This window comes from Gasterosteus aculeatus, chromosome 10, assembly GCF_964276395.1.
Source record: "Gasterosteus aculeatus chromosome 10, fGasAcu3.hap1.1, whole genome shotgun sequence".
Classification (NCBI taxonomy): domain Eukaryota; kingdom Metazoa; phylum Chordata; class Actinopteri; order Perciformes; family Gasterosteidae; genus Gasterosteus; species Gasterosteus aculeatus.
In genome coordinates this window covers 13,080,480-13,102,085 of record NC_135697.1, presented here as the reverse complement: position 1 = coordinate 13,102,085, position 21,606 = coordinate 13,080,480, and the positions used below count along the sequence as shown (strand labels likewise).

The following is a 21,606-nucleotide window of genomic DNA, read 5'->3' as shown; positions in this document are numbered from 1 at the left end:
GGTTGTAACATATATCCATTCAAATCATTAACTAGGTGAGGAAAATTAACTTTTTCTAATAGAGCTTAATCAATATATTGTAGAACTATGAGTTAGGAGCTGTTGAAAAAGTATTTTAAATGTATTTTTTAGTGAACCTTTATTCAGCCACAATGATCCCAAGACAATGCTACGGTCTTCTTTGTAAAGTTGGCAGCAAAAGTTTTCCACAAACACTTCATAAAATCACAAAAAACAGACTAAACAAAACGGGTTTTAGTCTCACCTTTCTTGTGTGAAGTTCAAGACCGTGAGAACGAGCATAAGACAATAACAGCCTGTCACATATATTGATAATACCGTAACGCAGTTCTAAAGTTACTATCTCCTCGTCTTCGTGCCCATAATAACAATAACCCATTCAATAAACAAGGCCTGGGAAAAGTGGAAAAGCCAATGCCGACTCTGGTCTGCTCCACTGGACCTGAACACAACCATTTCATCTGTTGTGCCAGCAGGCAAAATCAAGTGGTCTTTATTAAAGTCACTTTGATGGATTCACCCCTGGCATCCCCCGCCGTGATCTATCGCCCGTTCAGCCCGTGGAGGTCGTGATAAACTTGTTTAGCGATGGGGTCACTGCATGCAAGCAGAGCAATGAGAGTGTGTTTGTGTGTGTTTGTGGGTGCTTTACTGCTTGTCCCCTCCTGCGGGTTTAATGGTTAGCTGCTTATACTGGATCCACTGATGATTATATTTGTTTCTTCCTTACAGATTGTTGCGAGATTGCATCATATATTTTTACAAACACACACATTTAAGCTATGGTCAGGTACGGGCACGGCGGAGTTATCCCTCTGAGTAGTTTTACTGTAGATCAGCTCCTGTTTATTCCCAAAAAGGGTAATAAATCAATGATGGTTAAGTATGCGTGAGCGCTACACAGATTCAGTGAGGTCACACAAAGCTATTTATTTAAGCTATTTGTTTGTGGGGTGGAAAACAATTAATTATTTGTTTCTGCTAGGCACATATTTCTATTAGAGTCCCCGGCATTGATTTGAATAAGTAGGACATTTGATAAAAGAGTGACGGGGCTTACAGTTCCTTAAGCTCAACGTCTCATCTCAGCAGTGGCTTTTAATTGGCAGCAGTCAGACGTGACTCTTGGGAGCTGCATCAGACGAGGGAGTAGAGACCTTTAAATGTTCTGTCTGTCCTTTAGTGAATGATGTACAACAATTAGCAGATGTTGTCGACTAGTTACCTTAACGTGTGTGCTATCTACCAGTTAGGCTGACGTACTCCACTGGGACCAGTGTTATGGGATGAATCATCAGATCGATGGTCTGCAGTTCCCACCTGAGTCCAGCATGTGGGGCTTGTCGGGGTTTATGTAGCTTACACAATAACGAGCACCGGCCGCTGATGATTATAGGCAAAGGCTTTGACTATGAATTTATTGTAAGAAGGGTGTTCCAGGGTGTTTTACATATGTCTTAGTTTTGAAAGTAAATTACAACATTGAAAGCGTATAATGTCCTTTCATGAACCAGATCTCTCACAAAGCAAACGGACAAGCACACAACAAGTTTTCACAGTTTAATAAAAAAGGGTTGGTTTTACGATGGTGTCTCTGAAGGTTTATCCATTAAGCTGCTGAGTTTGATTTGAATCGAGTAACAGTTGCATTAGATAAGCTGACGCGATCAGTTGTTTTTGTCATCTGTAGCAATGTTCATACCATTGTCTGAGTAATCCTTGAAATACAGTCTGGAAACCATCTGTGAATAGATATTGGTTGAAATTCTCACTCAGGAATTCATTTCAACCACAGTTTTTTTTTGAGACTCCACACGTGTCTCCAGGCAATTGCTAAATACACCCCAGGGCGTTGAGAACCTAAAACCGCCGACAGTGGGATACAAAGTTCTAACCCAGACATATGATTTCCTGTAAATTGTTCATTAGATTCAGCAGCGGCTCCATTGATCATCTGGCATCATGAAAGCGCCCTGCCCTCAGAAGTTTGCCGGGCGCACCATCATGGTTGTCATGGTAGCCATCAGATTTGGACCCTTCCAATAGTACCACTTAATGCCGTTGTAGCGAACCACACTGGATGAGCTGGGGTAATATATGCCATTCAAGTTGGATGGGCCGCACGCTGCAAACCACCAACCTGAAAAAAGGGAATGTGACAGAGTTCAACAAAAGGGTCAAACTGTATTAAATATGAGCCCATGAAATCCAACACCCAAATGTATAGCTGAGAGTCCGGTTTGAATTTATATTGGCGCGGAAGGAAAATGAAATGCACTTTTGGACATTTACAAGGGGGTTCGAAAGAAGTGTTTAACAAGATGCGTTACAAGGACGGACCGATTGAGACGAGGATAGGAGTTGAGGGGAAGCTGCGTACCTCCCGATGCGAGCTGGGCGCACTTGCAGGTGCAGCGGTCATTGTCTCTGTCCTTGGTGCTGAATTGGGTGCCGGTGTGGGAGAGGCTGCTGGTCCGTCCAGCTGTGCCACCGAAGCCTTCGGCGTGAAGGCTGGAGTTTTGGGGGAGTGGTAAAAAAGCAAAGGGTTTCAGAAGAAAAAAATGAGCCAAAAGCAGCTTTTATTATTTAGCGTTGCGTTGGGCAACTATGCTTGTTGGCAGCTCCGCATGGCAGTGAAAACATCTAAGTAGGGCACGACCCAATGCTCTCCATTACAGATCCTTCTTGACAGACATAGTCTGTGCAGAGCTGAGCCTTGTGCAACACGACATACGAAAGAAACAAAACAAAAGAAATTATCACACAAAATAAAGATGAATTATAGCAAGTTATAACCATGTGTAAATGAAGTAGGAAATCATAGCATTTTCATCGTGTGTGTAAAATACAAGTGACCATCTCCACCTAGGTGTCCACTCTTGCCAAGCATTAATATGAATGAGTAAATGCATATTTTGATTATACAAACGCTACACTACAGGGAAGGAAAACTAAGCTTTATGGCTCTTAACAAACCAAGGTAGTGGGCAATTTGTATTAATGGAAAGAATATCTTTTGTGTTTTGTTTTAATGATGGTTCATGGCGAATGTCAACTGCAAATGCAGCTGTGCCCCTCTAAAGAGAGGGGAAGAGCTGTCAACTGATCACCATCTGGTGGTGAGTTAGGTGAGACCTGGTAAACTTTTCGGACATCTGCACAAAAATGTTATAACTGGGTACATTCTATCGAAGGGTTTGGTTACATTGGTCAAATTATTCATACGTGTCTAGTTCTGAAAACTAAAAACAATTTATCGTTTCAAGTTCTGAGATTCGTTTGCTTGTCTTATGGCACTATAGTTGTTGAAAGCAGACTGTGTTGCTGAAATAAAAAATCTGCAAACTAAAAACTTATAACCCCTGAAAACTAAGCTATTAACTATAAAATCAAAAGCATTTTCCAGTGCAATGGGTTTTTGGAAGAAGCATCATGCCCACAAAAAGGAAGTTGAGCCAGGACCTTCCAAGCCAAGGGTGAGAAGTCTGCAGGAAGAGATTGCCATAGATAAGCAGAAAGAAATCGCCATATCTAAGCAGCAGATGGCTGATGGCTGACCAGAAGCAGATCACCATGGCTGACCAGAAGCAGATCACCATGGCTGAACAGACCATCAAGAGTCACGGGACAGAAATCTCTTGTCTGAAGGAGAGTCTCAAGAAAATGTTTAAAGATCATGAGGAAAATTCTTCTGGTTAGTAGGGAGCTTGAGGACCACTTCGCAGAGAAGACAGCCAAACTCTCCCAGGGCCAGACAAAATGTAAGGAAGAGTACGAGAACACAAGAACCTGCTTATTTCCCTCCACGCTAAGCAGGCCGAGGCAAAGCAGCTGGAGGAAGATACTGTACAGTAGAAGGCTCTTAATAAAACACTTCTCTGTAATGAAGCCCTTTCATTATAGTCATGTTCATGTCTGATTTCGGAAAAGGGAAAATAATTTAGTTGGAGAAAAGTGTTTTAGTTCAGCTTTTAGTCATATTCTGTGATATAATAGGATGATTTAATAAGCAAGCTGTTTCAGCTAATTATATTAGCACTGTAAGAATAAAGACTGCGTGGTCAGTAACTATTAACATGTTACGCATCGCTGGTACCTGTAGTTGTTGTCCTCTGCTTCTATGTAGAAGCGATCGTAATGTGAGAAAGCTTCATTCCCCTCTCTGTCTTTTAGCTGCACATGAAGGCTGTATTCTTGAGAGCTGGTCAGCTTGTGGATGATGTCGTTCCCCAGCCAGTGTTCCCCAGACGGCTCTCCGAAGCCCTGGATCAGACACAAAGACAGAGAAACAATGGAAAAAGAAACTTCCAACAAAGGGGTTTGTTTTTACCAGGACCTGCCAAGTGTTTTTGTAGTTTTTCTGAAAAGGTCACATTTATCATCTTGTTGGCCGTAGAGAGTGCACATAGTTTATCAAGGTGAATAATCCACTCCCAAAGCGATGGGCCAAGACTTAACTTTTATCCTAATATCCTACAAATGTTCTATCAGTGCAACCAACTGACAGTTCATTGATGACTGGCTAGCGGCAGAAACTGGGGGTGGAAAGCTAAACGTCAGGTACCTCTATGTTGGGATCCGGGGTTTAGTATTATATGTTTCAGGTAGTGCATGGCAAACCAAATATTTATACGATAATAATGTTATTTATTTTGTTTTTCAGCATGCAGCAGTGGTTCATTGGCACTGACTCACTGGAATAGTGAGGCAGCTTCCTGTTGTTTTTACAGATTAATATGCACGTTCTGTTTGTATCTTCCTTTTCCCCCATATGTCTGTCTGTGCTGTTTGTCCCCACCTGCAAGAGATGTGGCCATTCATCCCGCTCCGTTCCTACACAGCTCATCCACATCCCATGATTCACCGCTGCAGTGTTTGGACCCCGGGCTGTGCACCTCTCCAGCGCCACATCGTTACATACTCCTAGTGGTAACTTGGCGCAGTATTCCTGCTCGTGTTGTCTAGCAAACTCTGGTTGTTCTGTAGTTCTTTCTGTCTAACTTCAGTTCCTCTGTGCAGACTCCGCTGTTACCTGCTTCTTACCTGACGTGCCGCCCGCCTCACGCCACTCCGACATCCCCACCTGCTTCAACTCCGTCGGATCTGCCTGATTCCCTCTGGGCTTCAGCCCCTTCCCAGAAACGCCAAGCTCAGGCTAAATTGAGGTAGTATTTACTTTTAATAAATTACTTATTTATTATCTTATTATCTGTGTCCTGTCCCTGTGTGCTGTAACAACCTCAGACAATTTGAACTTGTATTAGAATGCGTCCTCCACGATCACCATCTAAACATTAATTTATTGAGTAGGTTCTGTAGGAATGATCTACATTCCTTGAGAATAGAGATGAGCATAGAAGCTGTTGTTGCAGCTTCATAGTCGTTCATCAACAATTTGTGTTGTATGCCGCTTGGGTTTGGAATATAAAGCAACGGGTACAAAAGAGGACGTGGCACTCTGACAGGAGTCAATGGTAGAGGGTGTTAACAGCTTGAAGCACACTAATGTGACATTGATTTCAGCATTAAATGAAAACGGTTACAGTGAGTCACACATGCATGTTGTGGGAAGGGATAATAACATGCTACGTTCAGCCAAAGATACCTCTGAAGAGGAGGGATATAATAAGGCTTCTGCTAATGAATGTCATGTAGAGCTGACAAAATACAAAATGTCTCTTTTGACTGATGCAAGCGGAACGCATCACAGTGGGAAACGTATGCATACATTATCTGAAAATTAATAAGCCTACAACTGTGCATAATCAAACTATAAAACCTGTTCAAAATCAATATGTGTCATTTCAAGATGTGTGTTTGTCACAGGCTTTAATGTCGGCCACCTGTAATACATCTATCAGCTTTTGTTTCCCCTTTAAGGCTTTAATAGGCAAGTCTTTTCAGTTTTAGCATGAGGTTATTTCATACATATTGCTTTTTTTATTGAATTACCAGAATTGAATTTGAACTGTGATAGAAAGATATGAAGATATGCAATGACTTGTAGGAGATTATATCTCTGCCATACCGCACAGCCCTTTATTCAGAATACTTTTCAGTGTTTCAGTGGAACATTTTCTTCTTGTTTACCTTAGAATCCTACGTCACTTTATCTCGCTGACAAACTTTGTGTTTGCTACTGGCCTTAGGTGAGAGTCTTGGTGACTAGCTTTGAGGATATGGAGTGTCTGAAGATGATAGATTTTAGTACATACGTTCTCTGCCAACTGGAACCACATATTTTTCATCACTTGTTTGCGGTAACGCTGCTCTCTCCATTCTACTTTCAATCAAAGCTGGAGCCACTGATTTGTTGGCGTGGGTGAGAAGCAAATTGCTACTCAGCTAAATCCCAAACTAGCCTCTCTCATTTGTTCCGTGTATTTCGACACAGTTGGAAAGAAAAGGCCTGCGAGCATGTGTTTTTTCTCTATTTCACAAACGGAACTTTGATCCTTGAAAAATCTTCAAGCGATGAGGTTCAGAAAAATAGTCTTAATGTCTTAACGTAAGCCCCAACAAAACCATACCCTAAGGTTACTAAAACACGCTTGATCCGGCCGGAGTGCTGAAACAACTTCATAGTATCTTGTGTACAATTATTATGATATCCAGTTTGTTTCTCGTAGTACTTTCATCCCCACGCAAGCATTCCCTTACAAAAGCTGTTGGGTTTGAAGATGGGTACAACAGTAGTGCTCCGTGTGCTAGTCGTGTGTGTGTGTGTGTGTGTGTGTGCGTGCTCTCGCATTAGCGTGTGTGCATGGGTGTGCGGGAGCACGTAGGGGAGAGGGAAAGCGAGCAGGTGCAATAACACGGGGGCGGGTAGAGTACACGAGGGCGGCCAAACACAACAACCGCAGGTCACCTGGGATCACGAGCGGGCCGGTATCCCACGCCTCTCGGCGCCAAACCACCCCGCGGAAGGTTATTGGAACCTCCTGCTCGGTCCCACAGTACCGATCCGTAGTGCGGATACTGATAATGATGCACTTTGACCCTGAATACCCTCTCCCCCCCCCCCCCCCCCTTCCCTCCCTGATGAACTCACCATTTTGTACTCTCTCCAGCCACGATGGAAGCTCACAGAGCCGTTACTCCGGTGCTGCAGCACGGTCCACCCGCCACCGCCGGTCTTCATGTCGCAGAACACCTGTGGAAACGAAGGCATGGTAGGCATAATACGCAAAGCGCTTTTATTCCCTGTGTCCAGGTGACACAATGGTTGTGTTTTGTAAGGTGTCTGGCTCATACTTATATAATAGAATAATTCCTGATCAAATCAGGAAAACCATTTTGACCTTTTTAATAAAGGAGTAATAACTGATTTGTTTTAACACAACACAACATTTGCATATATTATCACCTCATAGCAACAACCATCTTATCATTATCATCATTATCATTTTGCACCTTTTAACACAGCATTCAAGCAAAAGAACTGGTGCTATTTCAGGTAACAATGTGGATGTATTTAAACCAAAAAGCAACATTTGCGTCATTGATAAAGATGACCGCTTTCATAATGACAGTTCACAGGTGGGAAGGATAAAAGATCATACGGGTCGAGGAAGAGACACTTTCACGTTTGGTTACATACAATGTATTTTTTTTCTTACTTGGTTTCACATTTGGCAGTATGTTGTTATGTTTAGGAGAGCAATAGGGACTGGATTACACTATAGTGACATTTTGTCTTGTTTAGGAATTCTTTAACGTTTTAAGGGGCTTCACTGGACATATCGCAGTAAGATTTTGTCCTTTTTAGTTGAAGTGTATGCATATTGCATATTCATATGCGGCAAGACTTTCTTTTAAGCAATAGGTTGGAATTTTAGAAATGAATCATGTGCAATCTTATCACCTCAAAATATACTTATACTGTAGGGCTGGGTAATAATTCAGTATGATCATGTATTATCTTTGAATGGAGGCATATTTAATCATGTTTAATTAATACTAACAACCACACATTTCTCAGAAAAACTATTACTATTGTGATAAATGTGTATTAGGGCTAATCCAAATACTGATGGACTGTATCCAAAACACATTGTTTTGTTATTTAATTTAATGATAGCAGCTGCAAACCATTTTTCAACCAGGGTTCCAAAAAAGATTTCAACCACTCTGAAGTAATTGTAAACCTGTTAAAAAGGAAAATGTTCCTTTGTTTGAATATTTCTTTGTCGTTATTTTTATAAAACACACACAATTGAAATTATTAGGAAATAAATCATTTGATTTGTATACGCACAAACATAGTGTTTGTGCATATTCACTTTTAAACCAAAATGTTTCATTTAATAAGTAAATACTATTAATATCATGTCACTATTTAACTCACACAGGAGTAAATACTGTATGAATATGCATCACCATATGGATTCATGTCGAGAATTTATTGAAGTAACCTAAAACATTCTGTTTGTGATCCCATTTTCAACATATAAACTTACGATAACGATAGAGGATTTTGACCATGTTGCTCAGTCCAATTTTTGTTGATGATTCTGACTCGATAACAATCTACACAACCAGAAATACTAAACAGGTGCTAAATTACTCATGGCAGGTACTGAATGTTGCCGACCATATAAATCACCCTGAGCGGTTTCAGGAGGAAGGAGGTGTTGACGCTGGTGTGTGGACAGCATCCCAAAGGGTTCCTCTATTTCAACAAGTCAAGTGCTGCTTTCTGCTTGAAATGAAATGACATCTTACTGCACATTCCTAGAAGAGGAAAGCCACATCAAGGTCAAAAGGCACTCAGGTCTGTTCCCTCAGAACACCGAGTGGAGTGACAACATGCTGTGATTATTCTCTGGCACATAAAACACACGTTCCGGCGTTCATTCATCTGGTTCGATGAGTTGGTATAAGCGAATCATCCTTTGATGTCAGACTGTTGATTTTTCTGTATGTCGTTGAGCATTGGTGTAGGAAATATTCAGTTCATATATAAAACGGAATTAGAACGTACATCAAAACTCCAGTTCTTTTTGCAAATGTGGTCATTGTTCTGATTTAGACCACATCCACCCTTTTATTTGTCATTTGGTGTCAATTGAGGACAGAACCATTTTAGTAAAATGCAAAAATCCAGCAAATTTAAGCAGTATTTTGTGTTTTTTATTAAATATATTATTCTGTGGCTCTTTCCTTTTAGGGGACACAACCATGAGAGAATCCCATATGTGTTCAATCGTATGAGTCCATAGAATAATACAGTTGTTGTTCATCATTATTCATTAGTTTTTTTTTTTAATTGCATCCAAACTATTAATAATTCGCTTTGTAAACACCATCATTATTTACATCCTCGTGGTTTAAAGATGCATGGATGCATTCCCAAAGTACTGTGTACACTTTTTGCGTTAACCAGCGATGGCCCCGGACGGTTGATTGGTCCTCGGGCTGAGTGAACTGGATGCATTCCTAAAGTACTGTGTACACCTTTTGTCACTTTCTCAGCTGAGAAAACCTGCTCTGCTTTGACAAAAAAGGGTCATTTGTATTTGCCCCACTTTCACGCTGCCACCCAGATTGCCAGCCACGTTGGATTTAGATGGCATAGATTGAAAGCAGCAATGATTTTGGGAACGCTAACTCACATCAGTGGAAATGCACATTGGCCCTAGTTGGCAGGAAAAACATGGCACAAGTGCCCAACACCTGGTTGCCTTGCCCACAGGAAATGAAGAGGAAGAACAGGGGAAAATACAGGCGGTAGGAGATGGTGCCAACCAGAAAATTGGACTGAAAGTAATGAATAACAAAATAAAAAACAGTTCCACTGCTACCTTTTCTTTTCTGTGCTAACTGTGAGAGTGAATATCCCAGCCCATCATGATAGCTTTTATTCAAAGAGGAGATCAGTCTGCTGGTGATGAAGGCCACGGTTGAGTTAGCAACAGCTAGATACTTCAGGTCCTAAGCCTTTCTGACTCTGCATTCAGCAGTGCACACCCACTCACCGTGAAGCCTTTGGGGCCCTCTATAACCCTCCGTTGCATTTCCATCAACCACTTTACCAAAAGCTCCGGCACATTACCGTTACATCAGACTACTTTGTCCTTCCGGTCTTTACAGCGTCCAAATAGTGTTGATAAGCCCTCAGAATTTCATTTTAAAATAAGCTTACCGGTATTAGATATTATAAGACAAATTGGGAAAATATCAAGCAAAAAGAAGTTTCATGTCACAGTCAGTTAGGTGATATTTGCAGGAAAAGGCCGACGACCTTTAAGCCTTACTACCTTCACAGTCTGCGTAGAGTTAGGGAGGCGTATGCCATATAATCCACTCGCCGTCACTCCAGATCGCAGGATATCCGCACAATCCCTGAAACTAAGCGGATTCTCCTTGGGCATGTTGACAGTTTCTGCAACAACAAAAAAAAGGTGGACAGTCAGCGAACGTATGGGTTTTGCACACAAATCCCAATCAGATTTATTGTAATGTTAAGCCCTAGCTTAAGCCTGCAATATCTGCAGCTCATGCATGCACGTCGTTAGCGTTGAATTTGAAATACAAGCTGTTCTAGCTGACATTTTCCATTATATCACATTGCAGTATTTAACTTTTTTTAGCCTCTTCTGTTCGCACAACTTATGTTCATTCATATCTCAACGTTTTTATTTCCACATGGAAAACAAAAACACAAAAAAAACCAGCAAATGCCTCAGCGCTACCGTTGCAGTGGTTGACCATAGCCAGCAGCTGCTGAACAGTGTCCGTGAGCACGGCCTGCTGTCTCTGCAGTAAGCTGCTGTTGAGCGTGGAGCCGACCAGTTCGCCCTGCAGCTGACTGACCAGTCGGCTCTGCCTCTCCACAAGCTCTTGAAGCTGCTGCTTTTCAATCTGCATGCCGTGCAGCCCCTTCCCATACCGAGCCTCCAGCGCTAAGAGCCTCTGCTCCAGAAAGCTACCGAAGAGGGAAAGCAAACAAAGAAAATCAGAATCAATGTGTGTGGTATTGGTTTATTTTCCTAAAGTATTTGTCCAACGGTGAAAATCGGATGACATAATTCCCATGTCAGGTGTTTGAACCCTTTGGGTGGCAGATTAAATAAGGAGTGGGTGAACGAGGGAAATTAATCTGTTTGACGTTTACCTCAGCGGAGGTTGAGCAAACTTGCACATTTACATGATGATGACTAATGGACATCAAGGTGACAGGCTCATTGGGCTAACATCTTATAAACACCTGTACTGCAGCAGTATTCACAGATGGGCCTGCATGCTAAACCTCTCCATCACAGCCATCAGGCAACAATCTGTGCGTGTGTGTGTGTGTGTGTGTGTGTGTGTGTGTGTGTGTGTGTGTGTGTGTGTGTGTCTGCACAAGGGCCACCCGCCCACTTGCAAATGAAGATCATAAATCCCTGGGGCCTGATCTTTATGGCTTTCCAGCAGTTATTTATTGAAACATGCAGCCACCCATATAGAACAAGCTACTTTTCAGCCCCTCTACAGCCGCTACACTGTACGCGTATCCTCAATCCTTCACTGCAGGCAGCAACACAGCATGTGGCCTGCAATGAAGGCTGGATCAATCCAAATCATTTTTAACATTGCTTCAATTTCATATTTGCCTCGTGCGGAGGAGCACTCCATAAAAGTGGCAAAGCAAGCAAACAATGTTTTCTCCATTAATGTATTTTACTTTCAAAGAAAAAACCAGCACGTCAATGTTCATGAAGTTAAAGGATCTGACAAACATGTTATTTTTGAGTCGTGTTGCTTCCTGGTAAATTAAACTGTCATGCTCACGCCGTTGCGCTATTTATAATTATTGAAAAACTTAATCAATATTAGCCGGCACTTACCCAGTAACCGCAAAATGCAGGGCTTTAAATGAAATGCTTATGAAAACAAACATGTCTTTCAGCTCGTTTTAGTTGGCAGCGGTTCAAAAACGGGCCCCGGCCCCTCAAGGATCAGCAGCAGTAGCCCCCCAACAAACGCCGCGTTCCTCTTTTATTCCACAGCTGCTCCTCAGAAAATCTACCCTGACCTCTCTAACTCCATTTGTACCGTCACCATGTTTATTTGTGAGGCCGCATACAGTAATTTGCAATGAACGACAGGAGCCAAAAAGGGCAGATCAAGGCCAGATGTGGAACAGGTGTCCGAGCGTGGGCGCCGCGTTCTACCAGTCACACTTGGTACAGATGGATCGACCGACAAACAGTCGGACGCAAAGAGAGAAAACACACCCGCTCGCTCTCCCGCCGCCCAACACCCTGTCCTTAATCTCTGTTGGCCCTAATTTGACCTCGTCTTCCTTGACAGAAGAATGGGAAACCCCTCCTAACCCGCACTGCCCATTCACTGGCAAACACACACACACACACACACACACACATGCTTAAACAATGCTCATTATACTGTTGTTAACTGCTGTGTTTGTCAGAGTTATTCAACATATTCTCTTCCGGTATTCTGGGTGAAATGGACAGTTTTTTTATACAAGTGCATGAGCAGTGTTTTATGGCCTTTATTTTTGGTCTTTATTTTAGCTTTTTTTCCTGAGGAAACATAATTTGGTGCTCATGAGAAGATGTGTGACATGTTTCCTATAGCAGACAGGGTAGCTCATTGCGGCTCACTAAAGGAAAAGCAGCTGATAAACAGATCAAGAAAATGTACAGTAATTTAACACTTACAAAAAGAAAATCTACGTAAACGCTATTTGACAGCACAGTTCTTGACAAATGATGGTGATTTTCGGTGAAAAGCAGGAATAACCTAGCAAACGTTTTAGTTTAGTTTAGTTTTAGTCAATCATGCGTACAAAAATGACGTTCTTGTACACTGTAAAAAAAAAAGCATGTGTTTTCACCTGTTTTTGTCGCCGAGGCGTGAGATCTCTTGAGTCTGCAGGAGAATATGTTTCTCCAGCCGGTTAGTGAAGAGCGAGTACTCGAGCAGCTGTATCTCCAGGCGACTCGTCTGGTTTAACACCTGCAGACGAATGAAAACAGAATAGTAACGATCGCGGCGCGTGCAGCGTTGAAGAATGGATGAGGGTGATGACAGGCTCATTGACTGGAGGGGTGGGGGGGGCTGTAAAGCACCCTGGGGGATAAACAATGTCGAACATGACAAGGCCCATAATGCTTCACTCTTTGATCCAACAATGAAAAAGTTGAGCGAGACTTATCTCGCATGCACCTGTGACATGTTTTGAAGTTGCAGATGAAACGAAAGCGCAGATATTTGTACAGGTTGCAGTTTCATATCAACCCTGATAACGGCGGAAAAAGAAAGCGCTGCGACCAAAACAGCCCAATCTGTAATAACAGCTCCTGTGGCACGACTGAAGACACATCTGTGTTGTGCTACTGAGCTTTATGTTTTAATTGGCTGGTTGTCACACGGCGAGCTCAATTCAGTGTGTCAATCACAGTCCGTCAAGCCGAATGCCAGCCTGGTTTTAAAGCGCCTGGCGCCACTTTCTCAGTCGGCTACGTCTGATTTGCGTTTAATTAGCTCTTCGCCAAGTGTTCTGCAAGTGACATCATTTGTTTTTGCGCGGTTTGCGACCCTCTGAGGTTTTATTCATTTGGATTGGCTGCATTCAACTCGGCCCTGGGCTCACTCAAGCGCCTCCCGGTGGGCTCACCTGGGTCTCAACGTCTGTCAGTTTGCGCGTCTGCTCCGCTGATTGGCTGAGGAGGTTGGTTCCCATCTCCAGCATGGCAGCTGTCTGGGTGTGTACGGCGGTTCTTTTCATTTCCTCCATCCCCGAGCGCACATTCTGCTGGATGAAGTTCTCCAGCTGCACAGGGAACAAGCCGACTCTGAGAATATTATATTGCATGGCAGATTTCTTAGTTTCATTGTGGTGATAATCATATTTTTGAATAATACATCCACTGACAGCTTGATGCATTGCAATAGTAGCAGCCTGAGAGTCATCCGTCTCTTTCACCTCAATTTTTCTCTAGATTGCTTTGATGGAGTCGTTGAATATCGTACCCCTACGGCGCTGACACCATCTATCCATCCATCCACCTCGGGCAAATACTAACCAGTACTTTTTTATAATTTAGCACGGTGTAGGAGTTTCATTGGAATTTCAAAAGGAGCAGTAATGATCTACACCAACAGGCCGGCATGATATTTATGTCCAGGACTTCAGGGATCGTCGCCTACACCCCTAATCAATCACAAGGTCAGATACATTAAAGCAGCATTGGCGAAACCCATCATATCTGGCAGGGGGAGTAAAAATATAATGGCATCCTTCCTACTGCAATAAATAGATTTTCTTATTAATGTGGCTGGTTTCAGCAAACAGAATCTGGACGACACATTCGGCCTTCAAGGCTCTGACCGATGGGATTTAGTTTGTCGTTTAACGTTCAATGGCCTGTGCACTGCAATGATGCAGAAGTAGAATATCAAACTGGGGAACAGTAATATTAACATTGGGACTTTTGTGGGGATAAAAGATCGGACCTTATCTTTATCAGAACCACAAGACTAGAAAATGAAGTCTCGAAGGAGAAAGCATTTAGAAGTATCGAGCTTTATTTGCAACAAATCAAAGATAATTCAAATGTGACTAATGTTTATTCATTCAATACAGAAGTGTGTATTTTAGGAGAGAATGGATTATGATAGTGTATTGACACAGTAGAGGGCTTTTTCTGTATTTTATGCAGTATTAAAATACGGATCTAAGTGGGTAAATAGAGATGAATCTGCAATTAAATAGTTTGCCTGCCAGTATTATAGTATTAGGTAAATCTCTCTTTGTATCCAATCTGACTTGTTTACTTTCTGTCATTTTTTCTGTGAGACCACTTTAGGCTAAAAATATTTCTTCTCCAAATTTATGAAATTATACAAAACAAATAGATCCAATTACTGACAAATTTAAGAGAAATTACAACTCAAGAGTATGAACATGTTTAATGTAGCAAATTGGTAAAAAATCGTTATCACTATCTCCCTCTTTGATGTAAACTTCACCCTCTTCCTCTTTCATGCTTTTCATACATTTTTATTTCTCACATTTTGCTAGCAAAGGACAACTAAGCGATTCCGAAAAAAAACCCTCCATAACAAATTTAATGACAATCCAGTGGATTAGAGCTAAATCTGAAGGAAGACCCAGAAGATCCCTGCATTTTATCACCTTGTCTAAGTCACAAGTCCAAGTGTTTCAATTACAGCCTACAGATAAATTGCAGTTGGGATGGAGCATTACTGAGTCTTATTGTGTCTATGAAGTAGGGATCACAGCTGAGAACATCAAGGCAGTAATATCACCCGATAGCCTAATTGTTAAGCAGATAGGCTCATGTGTTCTCAGTTACTTTTAGAGAGGAAGCGTAGAAGCATGGTCATTTGGAAAATATGCTTGTATGTTGTAAGTCGGTAAAACAACATATAAATTCACTTTTTTTGTTGCCTCAACCTCAGCCTCAACCCCAATAAAATAGACTAAAACGTCATTTTCATGATGTACTGTATCTTTCAAGAAGCAACCTCTATAATTATATGGGCATTTACAAATCTCACTGTTTAAATTTGAACTGAAACCTGCTGATGAAGAATTTGTCCTTTTTAAAAAGGTTGAAAGGAAAGGAAGTAACGAGGATAATGTTCTCCTGGTTATTATTATTTCTTCTGAGTTTGTCCCCACTGAATTTTTGTGTTCAAAGAATTAAAAAGTTGTTATTGAGGAAAAATGAGTCATGTCGGTTGTGTGGGTAGCATACTTATATATGAAACATTACTGAGACAGGAACTGGGGTCACCTGAGGGTAGCCCAGCCACCTTGATCTCTATGCAATATTTCTGGATTAGCATAATCCACGCAGGCTCTTAAAAGCACTAACAAAAGCACGCTTGCATCCTTTATCAATCCCTCAGGGCAGCAGGATGTTAAATGGATTAGATTGGGGGGGGGGGGGGGGGCTGTGTTGGGGGTTAGAACAAAAGAAAAAAAAACACTATGTTCTTCTCTGTAATACCAAAGAAGGAATCTGGAACATTAATACTGTCCTGTTGCACTCGCCCACTTGAAGATTCCTCAGCGGAACATGCTGGATTAGTGTGTGCTTCTGAGCCTGTGTGCTCTGGTGTGTTTTCCTTCAAGAGGTTTGGGTTGAAGGCTCACGGAGAGGGTCATATTATCTCAGGGGAGCCTTGAGCGAGACCTTACAGAGTTTCACAGACAAACCCACACACAGTTGCCACGTTTTAAGCTCCTCCACATACCAATTTGTCCCCAGACTTATGCAGATGGGCTTAATGAGCTCCACAAGGTGCTGAAAAGGCTTTCACCATCTGGAGGTCAAGGGTCAGCATAACCTCTTGCATATCTGAAAAGGCCTCTCTAGGGTCCTGAAGTGTTTATGGGGAAATCCCACCTACGGTGCGATCATTTATGCATTGCAATGGGAGGGTTGGAGGTAACTTGTTGAAAGGCTGGATCCGTGTGTTCATTCCAGATGTTGTGTGGAGGAAGTTTGGCAACGGAGCAAGATGTGCGTCAGCAGAGCTGTTTCTACAGATGGAGGGATTAAAACCGCATCTCCACCATGGCCTCGCTCATCACATCTCTGGTGAAGTGGTAGTGGGAGACAGAGACAACATGCTGTAAAGAACAGGGTGAAGATGAGTGCAATACGGGATGTTCTGCAGGCTGCATGAATAAATAAACTGTACACATGAGGGGGAATTGTGTGCATTCTGCCGCTATCTCTTCTTTACACCGTGTCTCAAACACACATTCCACAGACCCACACCAGTTGGCCTAATGGGATGCTTCTCACAGAAAATGTTCATGCACCGAGCATCAGACGGAGTGTGCACGTGGGAGTCGAGCGTGTGCGCGCTTCTCGGTGGGGGTCGAGGGAGCGCGAGCAAGATAGACGAAAGAGTGGTCGGCAAGTCAAGGTGCGACGTGGGACATATTCATCATCCCCGGAGTTGCGGAGCAGCGGAACAGCGAAAAAGAAAACAAAGGAAAGGAAACAGAATCGCAGACAAACTTATCACGAGCGGGGGCGAGAAGCACAGGGAGGGCTTTGTCACTCTCATTACCTCATTTTCAAATCCTGAAACATAATCAACATGTTTGCTCTCAGCAGGCCAATCCAAACACTCGACACAAACCCTCACAGTCGGCCCGAGGTTTGGTGTATACCATAAATATTCTCAAAAGAATGGAGAGACGGGTGGAGAGGGATGACGTGTTAGTCACTCTGTCCTAGACAATGGCCCAACACTGTTTCTGTGCCCCGACGACCTCAGCAATGAAAACACTATTGTCGGGCCACTTTTAATCGCATCATTTCATTTCAGTCAGTCATAATCCAAGCCAAATGCAACCGCAAAGGGCAGCGGCCGTGCTGAAATGTGTTGGCAGCAGATAAACTCACTGAGGAACATATTTATAGAATATATTTATACATCAGCTGAGTTAGGAACACACATTTTTGCGCAAACTTGCGCTTACTGACTTGCTAAAACGAGGGTCAAGACGTCACACATTTGACAGATGCGTTACATATTTGGCATCATCTGATATCAGTAAGCTTACTCCATCTTTGTCTTTCTCTTGTGATCAACGAGGCGTTCGGGCTTCCTAGCGGTCTTAAAGACGGACGCACACTCATGGTGCTGAAATGGTGTGTTGAGATGCTGCCAGATGTGCACGGAGCAAGCAAGCAGGAAATCCCAACCAAGCCTGGAACTCATCACTAAATGAAAGCTTGTCAACAGATCAAGTTATGTATTCCGTGGACATCTCGTTCTATTTTCATCACTTTTGGTTTGAAAGGTCTGGAGACTCAAATTTGGTCCTAAGAAAAGCTAAAGAAGAAGGGTCAACGTAACAGAGATCTTACCTTCTGCAGCCACTGGGTGTTATTCTCCGTGGCGCTCTCCAGATTGACCAGCTTCCTCTCCTGCCAGGAAGGCCTCTCCTTCTGGGCCTCACCTGGCTCAAATTGGCTGGCCTCTGCCTCTGCGTCTGGCGGGGAGTCCCTCTGGAGGGTGTTCGTAACCTGGAAGTCCTTTGAGGTATGGCAGTGCTCCACCTCGGGCAGGATGAAGGTGTAGGTGCAGCGGCCGTGCTGCACCCGGTGCTGTTGTCGCTCTGAGCCGGTGGTCGCCGTGGCCAGCAGGTGAGCCAGGTAGGCAAAGGTCAGGGCCAGCAGGCGGCCCATGTCAGGGGAGATGAGGGGGGGAGTCCGGTGAGTTGCCCCTTCTGGTACTCTATAGCTCCTGTATCTTTTTCCGTCTTCTGTTGTAAAAAAAAACAAAAGAAGTCCCTCAGGGCCTCTGACTCTGTCCTCCCGTCTTCTTAGTCCAGCTCCTGCTGCTTCTGTCTCTGTTTCTGCCCCAGTCAGGGTGGACAGAAAACACACACACAGGGAAGGGGGATTGCCTTCTATTGTAACTCCAACAATCCGGTCCAGGAAACTAATAGCAGACTTCTCACTCACCATTTATCTCTCTCTCATGAAAAGTTTGCCTCGCTCTTTCAAGCAGCGTGAGTCCAAGCGTCGGTCTGGAGGGAACGGGCAGAGGAGGGGTTGCGGCGGAGAGCGGCCTGCTTCAGGATGTTGGCTGAAGTGGTAAGCTCTCAGTGGAGAGAGAAAGAGAGAGTGTGGCTTACCTCTCCAAACACACACACACACACACACACACACACACACACACACACACACACACACAACTCCTTAGCACATAGTCACTCAACCACCCCTCCCTCTTACGGTACTGTTTTTGCAGAGGTTAGAAGAGGAAGCTACACACACACACACACACACACTGCTCAACACAATAACTTTCTCTGACAACTTGTTGTTTCCTGCCTTCCTATTGCTTTATTTTTTCTTATTTTTATCTAATTTTCTCTTATCGTAATTACTGATAATATAGTATAGTATAGTATGATACTATGATACTACTTTGGACTAGAATATAGAATAAAGAAAATAATAAGAAGATAATAATAAATAGAATAAATATTTAAGAAATGTACAAGTAAATGAGTATCAAATAATTAAGAATGTAAATAAAAGCACCTAGAAGGATCTGTACTTTTCCAGAAACGTTTACCAAATTTCCAAACTCCAGTTGAGTTATGGTTGGAAGCACTGGGGAGGGAGAAAGTCGACCTCAACATCCATCTATTACATCACAGATTTGTGTTACCATTGAGAATTAAGCTCGATGCAAAGCAAATGTTTTTCTCACTGCTACACTGTAAACCATGAAGCACTCCACTAAATACACTAAACAACATACACTTGAATACACAATGACCATGACCAGCATACAAAGTATGCATAAAAAAACTCTTGCTGTAAATTGTTATTGATGCAAGTTATTAAATGTAGTCCAGCAGGTAGTTTAACTCTGCAATTTATTGGTAACCTGGAGAACGGTGTAAGGAAAGAAACAAAAACAAAAAAATGGAGTTAGATTTGGAAGGTGTTGTCAATTTTTGCTCAAAGTTAATATTGGATTTAGTTACGGCCTGTGTGTTTTTCTAATGGTTTGTATTGGAGGTCTACTGTGTTTTTACAAAGGCTGCAGTGAGGCACCCTCTGTTGCTCTGTCTCTACCGTTGTTTTCCATCAAAAACATTAGTTCATTGATGCATTTAAAGTCCTTTTTTGGAAAGAACTATAGTCACATTGAAGCTCTCGTCTTCTGTATATATTGTTGGTTCAACTGAGGCAATTAAGTAATTTGTTCTTAATATACTTAATTTGTCACCTGGTATCTGTTTAGCTGCTGTGCCATATAATATTCCATTCATACTGCATAACAGTATAATCTTAATGGACGTAGCCACCAAACGTTTACTACGCTCTTCTTGTTTTCAATGCTCTCCTGTGACATTGATCGAGTACCACTAACTTACACAAGCCAAACATGAAAACCTCCAAGGACCGCAAGGGAGGAAGTTGCTCTGCTGCACATCCAACATGAGGGCTGTTTGTTTGCTCACTGTGATCAACACCTCCAAAGAAAAATAAACGCTGCAAAGAGGAACTGGAAGACTGTCAAACACGATTTCTCCTCCTCAGTTTTGCCTCCTTTTCTCGCACATTTCCCATGTTAATGATGCATTAGGAAACAAGTGTACAGTATGAAAGACTCAACCTCCCATGCACTGTAGACTCTTAGCCCTTATCACTGATGAGCATTCCACACTGCTACTGATGTGTGGATGCGTAATGACCCAGCAGCTATTGAGCCCAGTGTGTGGCCCCATCCCTCAGAATACCAGTGACTCGGATCTATAAGGATATGCATCCGTTCATATCTGTGCACTGTGGACTGTATACACAGCGCCCCGCTTTTCAAACACAGCACGATTGATTGATTTTCATCAGGGAATGAACTTCATGGAATAGGCTGTGGAGTTGATTTTGCAACCAGAGCTGTCAGTGTTTGAATACCTTGTGTGGAAAACAAGAAAAAGAAAGCATGTTTCATGTCAGCCTTTGTTTTATTCAACACGGTGTGTCTCTGCAGACATTGGTCAGGCATTAAATTAACTGACTTCCAACTACTGTTCACAGCACGTAGAATTCCCTCCATTATCTATTCCGGCCATGGATAACATTGAGATGTCACCTCATGTCCAGTGGAGGTCAACTGTTGTAAAAATCTGGAAACTTCCAGATTAAAAAAAATAATAATAATGTTTTCCCACAAAGATGATTAATGCACCAACACAGGCATGTTGGTGTTGGTGCATATTTACATTTGAGACTGTCTGAGGTGAAATGAATGATGAATACTGTGAGCGTATTGGGTAACAGGATTCAGCATGGTAATGATCTTGTGTAAACTCACTGACACAGTAATAGCCACAGAGAGAACTCTGAATACTGCTCCTCTTGTGGCCCCTTTCTGCAGAATTAAAAAAAAAGCTCATTCACATGTTATTGCACGTAGTTTTTCATAAAGATGGACCAAAAAGGGACAATGGAATTAGATCTTCTCGGTACAGGTCGGGGCCAAGCAGAAATAAGCGATCCTCACATTGGAGAACGGAGTATTGGTACGATTATTCACAATTAAACCACCTCAGATCCGGTGTGTGTCAAGAAATTCAACGTGTGGACAAACTGTTTCCAGTGTTAGAGCACCTGAGCAAAAATATGTCATACTAAACACAAAAAATGTGATGTGCCCAGAGCAGTTTGGCTGCTGTCCAATATTTTTTAATAAAACAAATATTTGCTAATGAACTAGGCCTGTATCCCACCCGTTCTAAACATTCTAGCATTGCACACAAAATATTGTATATCCGTGCATGTTGTATCACTGTGGGAGACAATGAAACAAAGTTACCTGTTAAAGTCAATATATGTATTTATATCAGTGTATGAAGATAAATGAGTGACATATTATATAATGAGCGTCCTAAATTATGTTTAACTCATGTTTCACTACATAAGCCTTCAAGATCACTAAGATCTTCTGACACCAATCTGTTAGTGATTCCCAGAGTAAATACAAATCATGGGAAAGCATTATTTAGTTAGTACGCAACAAACAGCTGGAATAAACTTCCTGAAGATTTAAGACTTT

At 42.4% G+C, this 21,606-nt stretch overlaps 1 protein-coding gene and 1 long non-coding RNA gene across 3 annotated transcripts; one reads left to right on the top strand and one right to left on the bottom strand.

The window, feature by feature from the left end:
* Positions 1 to 1,411: 1,411 nt before the first annotated feature.
* Positions 1,412 to 18,721, bottom strand: angpt2b (angiopoietin 2b). 2 transcript variants are annotated; one of them, XM_040188150.2, is made up of 10 exons: positions 18,495 to 18,634; positions 17,895 to 18,385; positions 13,652 to 13,807; positions 12,869 to 12,990; positions 10,716 to 10,948; positions 10,281 to 10,405; positions 7,073 to 7,174; positions 4,118 to 4,284; positions 2,402 to 2,532; positions 1,412 to 2,161 (listed from the first exon to the last, which is right to left on the bottom strand). In XM_040188150.2, exons 2-10 carry the CDS (start codon positions 18,213 to 18,215, stop codon positions 2,001 to 2,003), a joined length of 1,518 nt encoding a protein of 505 aa, XP_040044084.2. In that variant the 5' UTR covers positions 18,216 to 18,385; positions 18,495 to 18,634; the 3' UTR covers positions 1,412 to 2,000. The 2 variants fall into 2 exon arrangements, with proteins under 2 accessions (XP_040044084.2, XP_040044083.2); XM_040188149.2 differs by having other exon boundaries at positions 17,895 to 18,721.
* On the top strand, positions 4,808 to 16,721 carry LOC144383505 (uncharacterized). The gene is made up of 4 exons (XR_013450933.1): positions 4,808 to 4,950; positions 5,041 to 5,186; positions 7,092 to 7,193; positions 16,494 to 16,721. It is a non-coding gene; the product is annotated as an uncharacterized LOC144383505 (long non-coding RNA).
* Positions 18,722 to 21,606: the final 2,885 nt, after the last annotated feature.